The 18,821-nt window shown below is 41.9% G+C and overlaps 1 protein-coding gene across 1 annotated transcript in view; it reads right to left on the bottom strand.

The window, feature by feature from the left end:
- LOC126237362 (troponin C) overlaps positions 1-9,922 on the bottom strand; it is a 54,072-nt gene extending 44,150 nt beyond the window's left edge. Inside the window, exon 1 of the mRNA XM_049947430.1 lies at positions 9,790-9,922. Within this exon, the coding sequence (XP_049803387.1) occupies positions 9,790-9,792 (3 nt within the window). The 5' untranslated portion in view covers positions 9,793-9,922. The remainder of the gene's footprint in view (positions 1-9,789) is intronic.
- Positions 9,923-18,821: the final 8,899 nt, after the last annotated feature.

Here is an 18,821-nt window from a genome sequence, read left to right as displayed (position 1 = left end):
GTTACCACCCGCCACTCAACCTGCTGCGAGAGCGGATCCACCGCGTCGGGTACACTAGGAAGTGCTGAATGAATTCACACTGACAAAAACCTGAGATTGAACCTCTTAAACAGAAAAACACGCACAACATGTTATAAATATACTACGAGGAAAACACAGAAAAAGATAAACATTTAACCTGGCGCTCTGTAGATGTACATCAGCCGAGACCTGGAGCGCGACTGGTGAGATGCAGGCATTGTTTGAGCTTGTAAACGAACCAGTGGTGTTATTTCCGTAGCAATATGAGTTTATACTTTTATCAGTTATTCTTTTATGTATTTTTAGACCTAATACAACAGCACAGATCTGTCCCTACAATGAATGACCTATTCACATTAAAATATAGTCACGTATTATATGGTTCTAGGGCACACCTTTCAAATAATTTTTTTCAGTCTCGACTCTGCCTAGCAAAGGCTAGTTCAATTACTAAAGCAGATAGACAGCTAACAGTAGATATGTTAGCAACTCCTGCCACGATTTCGATATAATTCAGAACGAATTGGCAGTTAATTTTTACCACGATGTCCATAAATATTCTCTATTAGCAGTACCTACTTCATTTGCAAGTATTGATAAGTAAACGGTGATTCTATATGGTGTTTGTTAAGATGTTATTCAAGAAAAAATTCTTGACAGCTAGGCTTGATGCTCTGGAAACGTTTTACTTCTTTATCCCTGAATTTGTAAACACTTAGTTGAAACAGATTTCCAAAGCATTTCAGATGTTATTCCCAACTGGTGTGACGCGTGTACATTCAAAAGCATTCGTCATTTGTGAATAACTAATTCCACATTGTAATACGAAAACATTCTCGCGTGTGGGTTTGATTGGAGGCGTGGCGTGCGTGCGGACACATGGCATGTGGGAACTGCCAGAGTTTGTGCAGCGACCGGTACCGGCAGTATGTACGAACATAAAGTAAACCATGGCTCTAATGAGAGCAGCAGGTTGCTATATCGGGAAGTCCACGGCGAATGGCAATTTAAAGACCGATTATATTTGCGGAATAGTTAATTACGGACGATCATAGATTTAGAGCTAACTTTGTTCTTTATACATTAATAACTTCAATTTGCGCTAATCCGTCATAGGAAACAAAGTGTCTGCTAGCAGCGCTTGACCAGCCCTACCGAATTTAAGTATCAGATTTTTCGTTAAAAATATGCAACGTTAATAATGGAGCACAATGTCGATTCCGATGATTAAAAAATAATTTATGTAACAATAATACGAAAAACTGCAAGTATAGTGGCATTATATGTTAATAAATGAGAATAGCAAGCTGTAGACACATTATTCTTGTTAATTTTTAAAAAATAGTTAAAATTAGCTCTAATGTTTGGCCGATTAATGATAATAATAAGCAGATAAAACCGAAAGTAAGTACCCCAGAAAAAACGCAAAGGCATCTCGTAAAACTGTTAAAATTCTAGTCCTCATTGATGTGTAAGTTTTGTGATAGATATTAATTTTGATATAGTTTCTATTCACTTGAAACTCTGCACGTAAGGAGCAAGTTTATTACGCACAAGATGTACCATCGAATCACAGTGAAATTGTAATATTGTAACATTTCAGAGAAATAAGCGCTAAGCTCAAGTTGTGTGGCTAGATATAAAGTTTGCATAGTATCATGTACAGGAAATGTACTGTTATGAGTTTGTTAATGGCGGAATGAAGGCTACATTGCTCGGAGTCAGTCTGTTGCAAGCACTCGTAGAGGTGAAAGTGGCCTTAGAAAAGAACTTTGCGGATGTGCAACGAATCAATCGCTTCTAACAATGTTTAAAATATTTTGTGCCACAGGTCTAGAAGCTTGTAAAATCTCTTCACGTGCTCACGAACTTCAGGTTTTCTACGGTAGATTTTTGCCCATTCTGGCTCTGAAATGCTTACGTCTGCGGGCTCGTAATATTTTACACAATAAAGTTAACTGACTTGCGAGAATTTTCAGTGAATAGCACGAGTGAACAGAAGTTTAAATTATTTTCGCAAAATACCGCGCATACTACTCGATCGCTGATCCGTGGATAAAAAAGACAGCATATCAATCCGTCGTGCTGATAGCATAAAAGAATGTGTGAAATTATTTAGTAAATAGTAACGTCATAGTGTTGAAGACGTTTATTTCCCGCCGCCGTATCCAGTCTACAGTTAAATCAGTTTCCAGGAAATATCGTAAGACGAATCTGTCCATGCGGCAGGTGTTTAGCTGTCCTGTACACAGTAGTCAACGAACTTTAAGACTTTTATTAAATGCTCTCACCAACGAACAGTATTATCTGTACGGTTCCAATATGCAGGTACTGCCACTTCACGTGTTGTCGTTGGTGCCCGAAGAGTCCAGAGAGAAGAGAGATCAGAAACAGTGTGGATTTTACGTCGGCGTTACTGTCACTACATTCAGTAATTGATTTACATAGTAATGAAGACAAAGGGCAACACTTCCGACCGTGCCAGGTCGCCATAATTTCAGCAGCTCATTCAGAAAGAAGTCACCCTAGCAACAAAGACGTACCTTTGCCACGGAGCTCCGCCCGAGTTATTGTTCAAAGTGAGACGCAATTAGTCTTCCCGTTATCTTCCCCCAGTGCGGCGAAGATAAACGGCTCGTCTGGCGTAACGAGGTGCTGGGAGCGAGCCAGGCGCATTTCTGCAGAATAAAAGCAGGGCCCTGCTCTATTAATACGGGTCGCGGTGTCAGATATAGAAGGCTGACGACAGTGTGCAACGGCCGGAGGTTTGGCGTAGGTTATGGGCCTACCTGCCTATGTCTCACCTGCACGTCTGGCTACCTCCTCACAAGCTTACCTTATGTACCTGCAAAAGTTCCTCCACAGCCACTTCAGAGGCGCTCTGACAGTGAAATACCTTACAGAACCAGTTGGTATACAGCGTTTCACGCAAAATCAATCACAAGGGAGTTCGAGACTTGTGAGACACCTAGCCATTCAATTAGCTATAGGATCATTCTTATAATGTTGTCTATGAAAATCCGGAACATCAGGAACGATGGGAAATTACGACTTCTTCGTCTTGTGCCTACACGATACAGTAGGAAGAATATGTTTGTGGGTGATTTTGGGAAATTACTAAACTGAACTCCGTCGGAACAGGCCTTGAAGGTACAACGATACCAACCGACCGCCGTAGCATCCTCAGCCGATAGGCGTCACCGGATGTGGATATGGAGGGGCATGTGTTCAGCACACCACTCTCCCGGCCGCTGTCATCCTTCGTGACCGCAGCCGCTACTTCTCAGTCACGTTGCTCCTCAAATGGCCTCCAACGCCTGAGTGCACCCCGCTTGCCACAGGCGCGCGACATAACCGGACGGTCACCCATCCAAGTGCTAGTCAATCCCGACTGCGGGACTTAACATCTGAGGTCATCAGTCCCCTAGACTTACAAGGGAAGGCCATGACGTTTGGAACGCGGATTTAGTGCAAACATCGTACACTCGTAGTACCCCATGAGGACAACAAAATGTGTAAGAAGTAGCGCGTACTTCTCAAGCGTTATTGAGAAAATTGCAAGATAATTTCGGTCGTCAAATATACACCTGCTCGTGGCCATTTTTACCATGAAGCGGCGGCAGCCGAGTGGTTAGCGTTCAAGCACCGGAATCGCTGTATCGAGTCCCGTTCGTCAATTTTCTTTTTTATTTTCAACACAGTCATCTTCTTTACTATTTGTATTGCAATTGATATAATGGGAAAAATACGTGTAATTGGATGAACTTTTATTAAATTTACAATGTTATTTGGCAGTCTACAAATTTTTACTATCACAAATAATATAATATTCATAACTTTATGTTTTCCATGTTTTGACGAAAAATACGATCCTGCAACTTGTAGTCGTAATGTCGAAAGCGACGATTAATTGTACATCTTTCGAAAGCCGTGTGTGCCGGTCAAAACTTGCAGGTAACAGGTAGTTTCAGGCTCCTTCCATTTATAAAGGATTTCTCAAATCACGGACAAGCATACATTTTCAGTATCACTTTATGCGTTTGGTCGTTTACTAGTCGATAGTTATGAATATTATACTATTTTTGATAATTAAAATTTGTAGACAGCCAAATAACATTGTAAATATCATAAAAGTTCATCCTATTACATGTATTTTTCCCATTATATAAATTGTCATATAAATAGTAAAGAAAATGACTGTGTTGAAAATAAAAAAAACTGACGATCGGGACTAGATCCATCGATCCAGCGATTACGGGCTTGAACGCTAACCAATCGGCTGCCGCCGCTTCATGGTAAAAATCGCCACGCGCAGGTATATATTTGACCACCGAAATTATCTTGTGATTTTCTCAATAACGCTTGAGAAGTACACGCTACTGCTCCAACATTTTGTAGTCCTGATGGAGTGCTACGAGTGTACGAAGTTTGCAGTAAATCCGCGTTCCAAACGTCATGGGCTCCCCTTGTTAGAACTACTTAAACCTAACTAACCGAAGGACATCACACACATCCATGTCGAAGCAGGATTCGAACCTGCGACCGTAGCAGCAGCGTGGTTCCGGACTGAAGCGCCTAGAACCGCTGCGGCAAGCCCTTAGGCTTCGGGGGATTACGGACTCCGTCCGAAAAGGCATCGCGAGGGCCAACGACACTTCTCGACCGCCGTCTCATCCTTATCCGATAGGCGTCACTGGATGCGGATATGCAGGGGCAAGTAGTCGGCGGTGTCCCAGCTTCTGTCAGTTTTCGTGACTGGAGCCGCTACTTCTCAGTCAAGTAACTCTTCGACTGGCCTCTCGAGGACGGAGTGCACCCCGCTTGGCAACAACGCTCGGCAGAACAGGGCGGTCACTCACCCTAGTTCTATCCAAGTACGACAGCGCCTAACTTCGGTGTTGTGACAGGAGTCGGTGTTACCACTGCAGCAAGTCCCTTGGCGGGGGATTACCGGGTGCGAAGTTTATTACACACCTAGCAACAACAAAGACTCTAACCCAGTTTAGCAGCAAGGCAAACTGAGATGGGAAGACAGTTATGGGTAAGTTGTTCTGTGCTGCTTCAACTCTCTGGAAACAACGTGGTGTCGAGTATAGACTCCTGATGAATGCTAGCCCACGTGTGCTAGTAACAAGGGTCCCACAGTAAATGCGCCAAGGAAGTCAAATACGCTTTTGGCAGTGGCAGGATGGCAATAACGTGCCATCCAAATTAGTCGTGCGCTAGAATAAAGGCATTCTCAAGGTACAGCTGTGGTGGTACTTTTTCTTATATAATCGGTTTTCTGTTATACCAGTATTCTCGTCTACAGTTTAACCTGACTGTTAAAACCGTCTGAAGTAATCTAAGGCATCTCGATCGATAGTGGGCCGAGGCTGTGGTAGAAATTGGTCTCATTGTCTGCAGCAAAGATAAAGAAGGTGAAGGAGACAGGAGCGGCAATCACGTGAGTGAAAGGTCCCAAGTTGATGACTTCCCTGCATCGTTACTTTCGATGGCAACAATTTTTCGCCCTGAAGCAAGCACAACATTAAGGGATCAGTTATTACCCCAGGTTTATAACATGTCAATAAAATTACAAGTATATCAGTCAAATATGTCTTCTATCCGCCGAACCATTGTTGTATTAGGCCCCAAGTCTGTTGTGCCTCTTCCGTTCAAAATGGCTCTGAGCACTATGGGACTTAACTTCTGAGGTCATCAGTCCCCTAGAACTTAGAACTACTTAAACCTAACTAACCTAAGGACATCACACACATCCATGCCCGAGGCAGGATCCGAACCTGCGACCGTAGCGGTCGCGCGGTTCCAGACTGTAGCGCCTTGAACCGCTCGCCCACTCCGGCAGGCCCTCTTCCGTCTTTAATCTTTTGAAGCAAATGGAGTAGTGTGTTTTATTGCTACGGCACATCGTAAAATACTCCCAAACTACAGAGGCATCTTTCTGCAATACAAACGAGGTACGATTCTTTTGTCAGGTGTTTGTTGCTCGTTTCTACTTCTGGTGCTGTAATATCGCTTTTATCACTTGCTATAGTAGCCCAGTATTTCAACGCAATCGAAATTTTGCAAATAAACTTTGCTCATTTTTGAAAGAAAGTTTATTTAAGAACCAAAACCTTTTACACTGCTGCTATGGCAAATTGATCTGTCAGTTGTTTCTTACCGGCTTATTATTAAAAAGCGAAAAAAAACCTCTACTCCATTATCGCATTGCTTCAAATCGTAGCGACATATTTAAAACCTACACTCTCGCCTGAGGAAAGACATCCGCGAGGTCCACTGTACAAATGTTACGATGGGCCAACCGACTGGACAATCGGTAGCTTTTTCGTTCAGTCGTTTTTTTTTTTCAATCGAATGAAAACAATCACCCTTTCGGCCATTTCCGCTACGAGAATGTTTCTGACTCGCTCTCCAGGTTTCAGTGGTTTCACTTAATGTGAGAAAACCGACTGCCACAAGTCGCTAACAGTTACGGCAGTTTATGATTGTTTCCACTGTCGCCGGGTTTTAGTTATTTCATTTACGGTATTTTAAGCCATTTCGATTACATATGAACCATAACTAGGGCTGCTAACACTTTTGGAGAAAAATCTTATTTTAAACAGAGATGAGTAAAAAGTGTATTTCTAAAACTGAATTATTTTAGAAGTTTACATATTTACTTACTTAAATGCTATTTTTTCGTACTTCCGGCATTAAATACGTATTTCTGATTGGTTTGCAAAGATTAATAAGTGGTGTTATGTTGTAAATTTATTTTTGAATAAACGAAAAATTACTTTTTATTTAAATTTATTGAAGCTCTGTCTCTCTCTTCGCATTGTTTTGGACTCATCACCGATTCTTTCGGTAAATGCTGAGGTGACGTGAACAGCAAGCATATGATAAATTTTTTTAACTGTTTGGTGACAATCACTGGCTCGTTAAGCATATACTGACACCTGACGGAAGTATTCTTCCTTTCACAAAAAATATTTGTCGTCGTTCGTTAATATTCTGAGAATTTCTTTAGTTAGTATAGTTTCAGAAGATGAATCACACTTCCAGACACTGTACATTGCACTTAATTTATAGGGTCACTTTTTATCTTGTCTTATGATTTCTTCCGTTAATACGCCACTGAGGGTTTCGGCATTACGATCCAGACACAAAGTTTAGTATTAAGCAAACACCGTTTCATAAATATGGATGAGTAACTGAAGTGAATCTGTTTATTGGCACTCAGTAAGAAGCAAGTATTGGAACTGTAATAACAGTGATGACGGGCGATAACGGAGCTTAGTCAAAGATATTTAACAATGCCAAAACGCTCATTTGATGCCAAATGTTCCCACTCGGAACTTGGTGCACCTGTATCAAGCGACTCCACTTGTCTCTCGCAGCGGTCGAGGGAGGTGCGAACGTGGTTGCATACTGTTTACAGTGATGGCCATAGAACGGCTAACTGTGTAACTAAAGCACCAGTGTGTGAATGTGAATAGTAATTTTTCACGCCAGTGAAATACTGCACCTGCAAAGCTGTAAAATGTAAATTGGTTTGGGCGTACGGTCATGATTTTTAGCCGGCCAGAGTGGTCGAGCGGTTCTAGGCGCTACAGTCTGGAACCGCGCGACCGCTACGGTCGCGGATTCGAATCCTGCCGTGGGCATGGGCGTGTGTGATGTCCTTAGGTTAGTTAGGTTTAAATAGTTCTAAGTTCTAGGGTACTGATGACCTCAGAAGTTAAGTCTCATAGTGCTCAGAGCCATTTGAACGATGATTTTTACGTATGTACCTAATAACGTAATATTCTGTAAAATATATTTACCTTCGTCACAAATAGTTGAATAAAATTTTAAGTACTAAATTCAAATAATAATACTAATTTCGTACTGCTCACTGGCCTGATGCAAGTCTTTCTATCGGACGCCACTTCGGCGGCCTGCATGTCTTTAATCTGCCCCAGCTATCCAACCGGGGAAAGTCGACATACAGTTTAACGTGGAATCCGTACCAAGTGTCGTTTTTGGCGACTCCTCACATCACTGAGATGTGAAGGCTAAGTTAAAAGGAAGACTGAAAAATCCGTGACCCAATTTAAATTCTATGCTGTGACCTGTTTCGAGGCAGATGCCTTATCGGTTTTTTTTTAGGTGCTACCCCCTTTCTCTGTTTTTTCCGCTATTTTGGTTCCAGGCACGCACCTTACTACCTTTTTTTAGCTGGTAGTGGCAGGAAAGAACGGAGAAAGTCAGGTTCAGGCTGGGTGGAGATATGGTACACAGGGGATGGGGTCGAATCCTGAGGCTTCGCCACGATACTTGGCACCCTCTCCCTCCCCTCCCCCCCCCCTCCAGCCTGTCATTGTGCTGCTCCCACATAGTAATGGCCTTCTCTTATTTTTATTTTTATTTATCTTTTTTTGTTAAACCGTACAACTTGCTGCTCAAGAAAGAAAGAAACAAAATCGGAGCTAATGCTACATGGTTTCCGCCACATAAGAAAGAAAAAAATCATTTCCAGTCGTGAGCTGCAACGATTTTTATTTTTTATGAATCAAACGAAAAAAAAAAAACAAGACAAAAAGGGCCACATAAAGGAAGTACACTGTGTATCAATAGACCTGAAAGGGACAATGACGAAAATACCAAGAGGACCGGTTAACTCACATTTTTTGTTGTTTTTTTTTAATTTTATCAAAAGCAAGGTGACAGAAACAGAACACTCAAACGGAAAAGGGATTCTACTCTTCATCCAAATCCTTGACGACTAATGCTAGATACACCATATTCGCAAAACGCCCACGATAGTATGGTATCCTTTGCCATATCCAGGGCCGTAATATACTGGTAAAAGGCACAAGGGTCCGGATCATATCCGCTTCCCACCACGTAATGAATATAACGTCCGACTAGCCAAATAACTGTATCGTTCTTCGTTCTAGGAAAGAAGGTTCTATTGGGACGCAGGAGAATCTCACTGGAGATTTTCGCTTCCCACCGCTAGACCAGCAGGTCCGACTCCAGATTTAAATGCTTTTTAATTCAATGACAGTATTACAGCTTTTCAGTAAAATGGAATGCAGGCAGTCGCTAAATTCTGACAGAGCTCCCGTCTTCTTTATGTATCCCTAAGGGAAATTTTACGCTCAAAATTGTACCCCCAACGATATATCGGCATAATTAGTTACAAGGTAACTGTAGCTGGAACAATACAATCCCCACCAATGTTTTAATCAGAGTTAAGTGATGAATAGACTGGTTTCACTCAGAAGAACGAATGGATAGCTCAGTAAACTAAAACACCTAAGAGAGTTTTTAGCTGAAAGAACGGATACATAGTTCAACCGACAGAAGAAGTACAGACAGGTTACACTTTAAAAAAAAGAGCAATTCAGTCAATATGCATAATCACAATGATCTGAATCGTCTGTTTTGTTCGGTTGTTACCTCAGACTGGTTTCACTCGAAATAAATGAGTGAACAATAATCCAAGTGATACGTAGAACTACGATCAACTGAATCGATTGTTTTCATTAGGTTTTTCAGCTGCCCTGAAACAGTGGAGCCCGGTAATGGTTTCAGTAGTCCTACATGATTCTGGTCGACTGCATTATCGGAGTGCTTCAGATTGTAACGGCACATTCAAAACCTTCACGCTATTGCCACGATGACTTGAAATCCGCAAGACCCACTGTACAAGTGGGCGGTGCAATCCTGATACTACGGAGATCGGCGAGTGGCCAGTTGCCCGGGGTGGCACCTGCGGAGCTCGTGACTCACCATGGCTGCTGGTGTGGTGACGCTGGTGTGGTGTTTGGCGGCGAAGCCTCGGCGGTGTCTGTTGCGAGCGGACTGGCGAACGCGAGGCGCGTCGCGGGCGGCCTATATAGCAGGCGCCGCCCCAAGCAGCTAGACGACTATTTGCAGCGGTACATCGGCTATGCGCGCCGCTCTCTCTCCCCTCTCCCTGCTTCTGCGAGGCCGCACCCACCAGCACCGGCGGAAATCCTAGTGACAATAAAAATAGGCCACGGGGAGCGTGGGCGGCGCCGCACATTGTCGCTGCTGGAATCTCGGCACCTGCCAGCAAAACGTCGGCAGCGGTTTCTGCGAGTACTGCACGGCTGCGTCAGCACTATTTTCAGACCTGGAAAAACACTGAGGATCGCAAAGTTATTAGTTGTGACCTTACTATCGAATAACCTAGCGTACCTAGGAACTTTGTTTTGGAGATGTGGAACACAATTTTATCACTTTCTTTTTTTAAGGATACGTAACTATGAACGAATCGAAATTAGACCACATCCGGCAATAGTTTAAGGATGGCGGTTACTGCTAAAACAATCGGTTTTCGGTTATATCGGTTTTTTCTACGCCAGTTTAACCTGACTGCTAAAAGCACTCATGGCAACCGGTTTCTGAAATAATCAGTTTTCTGTTTTTTGTTCACATTATTTCCTGTAATAAAGGTAGAAATCGGACAAAGAAAAGTGGGCCGGCCGCGGTGGTCTAGCGGCTCTAGGCGCTCAGTCCGGAACCGCGCGACTGCTACGGTCGCAGGTTCGAATCCTGCCTCGGACAAGGATGTGTGTGATGTCCTTAGGTTAGTTAGGTTTAAGTAGTTCTAAGTTCTAGGGGACTGATGACCACAGATGTTAAGTCCCATAGTGCTCAGAGCCATTTGAACCATTTTTGAAAGAAAAGTGGTAAGTGGTTGAATATTAGAAAAAAATCACCATTCTCTTAGTGATTATAATTTCTTGAATCTCTACTCAGAATTCATGTTGTAATCATGGATCATATACGCACTTACGCCTTACGAATAGTCAGTGCTAAAGACTGAAAACGGAGGTTGAAGAAACTGCGAATTTAGACTTTCTCGGCGAATCTCGATGATAAAGTCCTCTCGGATTATCAACCGAGTCAAGGCGTCGTTCTGCAGCAACGTTTCAACAAGTTTCTTACTTATCATCTTCAGGCGAAATCTGAAGATGACAAGTAGGAAACTTGTTGAAAGATTTCTGCAGAACGAGCGTTGACTCGGCTGATAAACCGAGAAGACGTCATCATTGAAGTTGAAGAAGTCTGTTTTCGTTTTAATTTGTCCGTTTTCAAGGGCTACAAGCAGGTAAAGGCGTATTGTGTAGACATCAGAAGCAGATTAGCTACTTTCTATTGTAACTGGGCATTTTTAATGAATAGTTCTTAAGTTTTTAATTTATTTCTGTTACCCTAATTTCCTTCATCTTTTACTATCTCAATTTTTCTTCTTTAATCTGTTAGAGCAAATGAAGCATTGCGATTCATTGTTACATCAATTTGTAAAAAAAAAAAAAAATAAAATACGAGGGCTATTCGGAAAGTGAGCTCTGATCGATCACAAAATGGAAACTGCAGTGAAAAATCTGATGAAGCTTTGCACATAAGTGCTGGAAAGTGTCTCTAGTCTGCCTGTCGATTGTGTCACGTCGCTCTTTTAAGTTCTGAGCGAAGAGTGAGCACCTAGAGATGCCTAGAAATTAGTGTCTTCCGCCAAGTATGAGGACCTGGTGAGAGATTGCGCCTGATGTCATGCTGCCCACATAACACAACTGTAATACTCTTCCTTCTTCGTCACAATTCTCGGCCGCACTCTGCAGGGGCAATGAAAAGATAAAAATAAAAAAAAGGTTCAAATGGCTCTAAGCACTATGAGACTTAACTTCTGAGGTCATCAGTCCCCTAGAACTTAGAACTACATAAACCTAACTAACCTAAGGACATCATACACATCCATGCCCGTGGCAGGATTCCAACGTACAACCGTAGCGGTCGCGATGTTGCAGACTGTAGCCCCAAGAACCGCTCGGCCACTCCGGCTGGCCAGGGACAATGAAGATGCTCCTGCAGCATTATAGATGGAATTGTCTGATTACCCACAATACAGACCGTAATTGGCTTTCCCTGGGTTTGATCTCTGCTCACAAGAAATGCTGGCTGAAGACAACGTTTTGGCACAGACATCGTGCCGTAGATCAGCGTAGAGAATTGGCGAAAAGTACTGCCAGCAGCCTTCTATGACGAGGTGTTGGAAAGTTGGTACAGCGCTACGACAAATGTCTAAGTCGGAGCGGTGACCACAGTATATAGAGAAACTGCTGGAAGGTGTAGCTAACAGTTGCAAACAAAACATTTTTGATTCTAACAGTGGTTTCCATTTCGCGACCGATCGGACCTTACTTTCCGAATAGCCCTCATATTTCTACACTGGGGTGCAGTACAGCGGATGTTTGGAGAGGACAATGAGAAACTACCGTATAGAACAGATGGGGGCAAGTCTTGCCCACTGCATGCACACGCGTACCTTAAGCCAGGGCACAAGCAACAGAATTATTTTTGTCTTAGCTATGGTGTACTAATTCTTATACCATGCGTTTGTTGACTATTTCTGTTAGCATTGTTATTAAAATAGCACTGATCGGTTTCCACATTTTCTATAATAACCCAATATTTCAGAATAATTCAAATCGTATGTATAAAAATTGCTATGGCTAACTGACATTTCGGTTTTTCCTCGTTAATTTATTAAAAATAAAAAATACCTGTTATAACCGAGATCAAACAAATTCTGAAATATACCGGTTATTCGGGATTAAAATATCGGCGTCGCTTTTAGCCGGAAGATTTTTCCCAGTCATAGAACAGTTCTCATTCTCCCTCTTAAGTTGTAACAGACACCACCTAACCACCAGTTCTTCTAGCGCTACGAGGGATAGTGGCACTAGTAGAATTCTAATTACCGCCACGAAAAAATTATGTTACGTAATACAGTTTTTTTCACAGGTACACATAGAAATCACCGCGCCGCAGTGCCGAAATATGCCTCTGCATTTTCGTCGTCATTTTTTACTGGAGCGATGCGGACCTCCTTCCTATTCTGTCCATCCTATTCATCTCTGAATAGCACTTGCTGGGAAACGTCAATAATTTGTTGCAGTTATTCCAATTTCTGCCTCCCCCTATAATTTTCGTCTACTACAGCTCCCTCTCATACCGTGGAAGTTACTTCCTGATGCAGGGTTCGTCAAACCATTTTGCTCAAGAGGCAATATTGACACTGTGGAACGGCATCTCGAGCCGCGTACGTACGGATCTCATTATTACTTGGTGACTCACATAAATTACTAGGTTCTGAGCTCTCAATAGACTAAAGGCGAGTGTTAGGTTGGCCGCCAGCTCCCAAGTACTGATTGTTAAACGTCGACACCATTCAAAACACTTCGTGTCAACTGTTCTGTTTCAGACTGGTGTCCCACTGAGTGACCCAATGTTGTGACAAAGTAATTGTGGCTTTCTGAGCGGACGATTAATTGATTAATAGCAGTAACTGCACTTATATTTAATGAATTATGCAGTATGAGACACGATCACAAATGTTTACGAAATGTGTTGAAAGTCATTTTTCTTCTCCTCATTGCATTGTATTAAAAGGCTTTAATTGACTTTCTCATTTCTTTCTACAAATAAGTACCCACATTAAAAGATGACCTCCCCTATAATGCAAATTTAGGAATCCATGTTATTTTCGTGTCAAAAATTATACCATAGTAGATGATCGGTATGAGTCGTGCACGCCCATTAATTGGCATACTGGAAGACATATAACAGAACCATCTTGGGTACTAATATCCACTTCAGCAATATTTAGTCCTTTATTATTGGATCATTTCCGGTTTCGTGGCACCAAAAGCCACATTTTCAGGTGAACATATGACTAAAACATTAGAGCGGGAAAGCTGAAGATGTGGCTTTTAGCGCTACAAAACCGGTAGTGATCCAACAAAATAAAGGACTAAATACGGCTGAAGCAGATATTAATACTCAAGATGACTATTCATAACTGTTGTTACCCTGCCTACAAGGTTGTCTGCATATAACAACATTCCTTCTCATACTTCCTGTAACTCCACAGAGGTTGCCTCTGCCCGTAACGTAAGCTGCCAACTTTACTTAGTTCATGGCCGAATTCACAAACGTTAATTAAAATTAAGCACCTTTTAAAATTTACCTTCGCTGTTTGCCAGTCAGCAGGAAAACTATACTATTAAGAAGCTCTTAACCATATTTGACGTTTTTGGATTCGGCTATTAGTTGCTAGGTGCTTGTTATGAAATGCTGCTGTGATCAGCGGGCTGCACGAATTTTTGAACTAGGTGCAGTTTAACGACCACTGCCCTGGTGTCTTAATTCAATACCCGTCACCCTGTACATTCATGTTCTAAGTGTCCTACATACATTCCTTCCGTCACTGATTCTGCGAAGAATCTCCACATTTATCTTATCAGTTCACCTAATTTTCAACAGCCTTCTATAGCACCACATCTCCAACGCTTCGATTCCCTTCTGTTCCGGTTTCCCCGCAGCCCATGATTCACTTCCACACAATGCTGTACTCCAAATGTACATTCTCAGAATTTTTTTCCTCAAATTTAGGCCTATATTTGACACTAGCAGATTTGTTTTGGCCCGGAATACACTCTTCTTCTAAGTTAGTCTGCTTTTTGTGACTTCCTAGCTTCGTCCGCCATACGTTATTTTTCTTCTAGTGCAGCAGCATTGCCGGCCGAAGTGGCCGTGCGGTTAAAGGCGCTGCAGTCTGGAACCGCAAGACCGCTACGGTCGCAGGTTCGAATCCTGCCTCGGGCATGGATGTTTGTGATGTCCTTAGGTTAGTTAGGTTTAACTAGTTCTAAGTTCTAGGGGACTAATGACCTCAGCAGTTGAGTCCCATAGTGCTCAGAGCCATTTGAACCATTTTTTTGCAGCAGCATTCCTTCGTTTACTTTATTTTATCATTAATTTCCTCTTCTTCTATTCCTATTTACTTTAGTCTTCCTTAGCTTTATCCATATTCTGTACTCATTAGACTGTTTATTCCGTCCAGTAGATCCTGTAACTATTCTTAACTTCCAGTGAGGCTAGCAATGTCATCAGCAAATCTTGTCACTGATATGCTTCCACCCGGAATTTTAGTCCCATTCCTGTACCTTTCTTTTATTTCATTGTTTTCTATGTGTATAGACTAAATATAGTGGCGAAACACATCCCTGGCTCACACTCTTTTTAATCCGAACACTTCGTTCTTGGTCTTCCATTCTTATTTTTCCCTGTTTGTTTTTGTACATACTATATATTACCCGTCTTTCGCTGTTGCTCACAAATAGTTTCTTCAAAATTTCACTCTTTCACCATTTTACACTGTCGACTCCTTCTTCTAGGTCCACGAATCCTATGAACATGACTTGATTTTTCTTAAGTCTTGCTCCCATTAACAATCACAACTTCAAAACTGCTTCTTTGGTGCCTTTACATTTACGAAGTCCGAACTGATCATCACCTAGGAGAACCTCAACTTCCTTTTGCAATCTTCTGTATATTGTGTGGATAATATTTTTCCGAAAGTCAGATGGTATGTCTCATAGATTCTACACGCCTATTTAAATAGCCGTTTGGCTGACACCTACCCCTATGACTATACAATTTCCAAAGGACTGTTATCTAAGCCTTCTGTCTTATTTAACCTCCAGTCTTACAAAGCTTTCACTCTGATACTGGATCCTCTATACCTTCCTCGACGACTGCCATATCTTCTTCTATCTCATCATTACACAAGTCTTCCCCCTCGAAGAGTCCTGCTGGGTACTCCTTCCATCTACTCGCTCACTCCTGTTCTTTACACAGTGAAACTCCCATAGCACTCTGAATGCACTTTGACCTTAACGACACCGAAGCTTGTTTTGACTTTTCCATAGTCTGAATCACTCGTTCTGATAACTATTTCTTATTACATTTCTTCACATTTCTCATGTAGACTTTTGTTTGGCTTCTCTTCCTCCTCCTATTTTTTACATTCGTAAGTGACATAAGCTGTATTTCTGCCTTCTGCCTTTTGTACTTGCTTCTCTCGACGATCAGCTGATCTGTTTGCCGAGTTTTCCTAGCAGTTATCTTCTTCACTGGACCTATGTTTGTAATCCAACTTCTGTGATTGCCCCGTTTATTGATATCCATTCCTTTAAATTAACTGCCTACTGTGGTATTAACAATCGCAACATCTACATCCTTGGAAAAATTCAGACACATCTCATCTTTCCTGAGTAATTCAATATGCCCTATTTTCCCCACTTTGATTCTTCAGGGAGAATCCCTGAAACTTCAGACTACCCTCCATCAGAATTAAATTATGATCTGAGTCTATATTTGTTCCTGGATACGCCTTACAAGCCAATATCTGACCATGATGTAACCAGGCTTAAGTCTACCCATGTCTCAGGACGTTTTCCACGTATATCTCCTCATGTTTTCTGAGTAGCGTATTCGCTATTACTAACTGAACTTTATTTCAGAACTCAGACACCCTTTCTCCTCTCTCATTCCTGCTACCAAGCCCATATTTTCCTGTAACTCTTGTTTTCTATTCGTTCCCTACTACAGCGTTCCAATCACCTATTAATACTAGATTTTAATGTTCCTTTACATACTGAATTACACGGTTAACATCCTCAGACAGTTTATCTCTACATCTTCTACTTGTGACATCGTCATGTGTACATGAATTATTGGTGTTGCGGTTGAATTGCTGTGAGTTCTTATGAGAACAACCCTGTCACTGAACTGTCCACAGTAATTCACTCTCTGTCCTTTCCTATTCATAACGAATCCTACTTCCATTACACAGTTTTCTGAAGCTGTTGATATTACCCTAAATTCGTCTGACAAGAAATACTTATTTTCTTTCCATTTCACTCCATTGACCCCCATTATATCTTATCATAGGTTCTGCATTTCCGTTTTCAGAATTTCTAGATTTCCTGTCACGTTCAGACCTCTGACATTACACGCTCCGACTTGAAGAGCGTTACCCTTTCGTTGGTTATTGAATCTTTTTCTCATCGTCACTTCCCCCTTGCCAGTTACCTCCTGCAGGTCCGAATGGAGGATTAATCCGGAATCTTTAGCCAATGGAGAGATCGTCATTACTCTTTATCGATAAGGTCACATATCGTTTCTATACACATTGTATCCCTTTAATGTAATGTTTCCACTGCCTTCCTCATCTTCCTGCCGTTGATCATTGCCAATTTTTTCGCCTTTCAGGGGCAGTCTGCGACCACACGGTCAAGAGGCTACCCTGAACCTCTGTCCAATCTCCGTCCTCTTTGAGAAGGCTTTATACCGGAAGTCTTTGGTGACCATTGCTGACAATTTTTATTTATAATTAAGCAATGGCTGGAATCGAACCAGGGATCCAGGATTTTTTGACAACTAATCTAAGACGCTACCCCTTTTTTAACTTTTATTTTCTTGTTCTTTTCTTGCTTTGAATAGCTACCTTCAGCTTTAATCGTTTTTTATTCCATAACTAAATTAATTGTCTCTATAACTGATGTAAATCCAGTGTATCCTTTTTAAAAGAAATATTTTCTTTCTCTTAAAAGTAACTTATTATACAACATCTTAAAGAATTGAAAAGAATATTTCGTCCATCATGGAGATATAACGAACTAAACACATTTTTCTGACATGTTATTTTTTTACTCTTTCCCTTTTGCAGAACTATTTCTCCGCAGCATTCTCGGTAACTGCTTTCCATTTTCAGATTTCTGTCTGGGCCTCCAAGCCCATGAGGACCTCGTAGTCCCTCGTAGTCCAGGCAGCAGCCCCCTACTTCTGGTTCACAACTGTGTGCATCATCTAGTTATGCGTATCCTCGCTAGCCTTCATTGCTGTAATATTTGGAAGAAAAATATAAGTTAATAAGGAGAAAAATAAAAGTTTCTCAATAAAAGGTCAAATAATTGTTGACCTTGAGAACTTATTCATTTTTTTAGTTATCTGGTTAAATTATTTTCTCTTACGTTTCAGTATTAATAACATTAATTCATTACATTTGCCTTACTGCTGTTATCATTTTATGCCCAGTCTTCGAAAATTTAAGGTTAGTCCCGTATTTTTTCATGGTCTTAGTATTTTCTGTTGTGCAGCCACTACTTTTGGGCGCTACTGTGAAAATAGCTAAACTCTGCCACAATAGTTGCAAGAATCCTTAGAAGCCCACTGGAGCCAAAACACAGTCACGGAAGTTGCGGCAACCACCTCGTTTACGCATTCCGAGCGGAGGCGAGCTGAGCATCGCAATAGCGACGAAACAGCAAAAGAACGGAACTGCTGCAGGACCGGATGGCCGGGTTTCCACATCATCAAGTTACGAACTTTTAATACTATACGTGGTTGGAAGCGATACGTCAGCATAGAAAATGAGCACCTAACAAGTATAAATAGCCGTCATTTCTAGCTAAAGATGTTCCAGTTTGTCAGCACCAAGTATGAGGAAAAGGCTATTCCATGCATCGGGGCTATGTGGTTCTGCACACAGTCACCAACAATTTGGGCGTTCACCAGCATCTGTCCAACTGCATGCTGCAAAATCTTTGGCACACCGACCGAGCATTCGAAGGTGCCTTTCTGACGTCATAGCGCGGTAAAAGCGCGTTGCGGAGTCTTTCCGAACGTGCAGAGCGGTATCTAGCATGTCACATATTCTCAATGTACGTTTGAACGTAGACGGATGAGACGGAAGAGCGTCACCTACACCACATGCACTTCATCTCCCTTCACTACAGAGTCGCGAGACGCCATATTGACTTTCCGTGGAAGCCCGTATGTACACTCATGCTCATAAATTAAGGATAATTGCATAATGTGGTGCACACAACGTGGCACTACATAAAACTGGAGCTAATAGCATAGGCACATAGGGAACACACACGATA

The sequence above is a fragment of the Schistocerca nitens genome, chromosome 2 (genome assembly GCF_023898315.1).
Source record: "Schistocerca nitens isolate TAMUIC-IGC-003100 chromosome 2, iqSchNite1.1, whole genome shotgun sequence".
NCBI classification, from domain to species: Eukaryota; Metazoa; Arthropoda; class Insecta; order Orthoptera; family Acrididae; genus Schistocerca; species Schistocerca nitens.
This window is presented reverse-complemented; position numbering and strand designations above follow the sequence as displayed.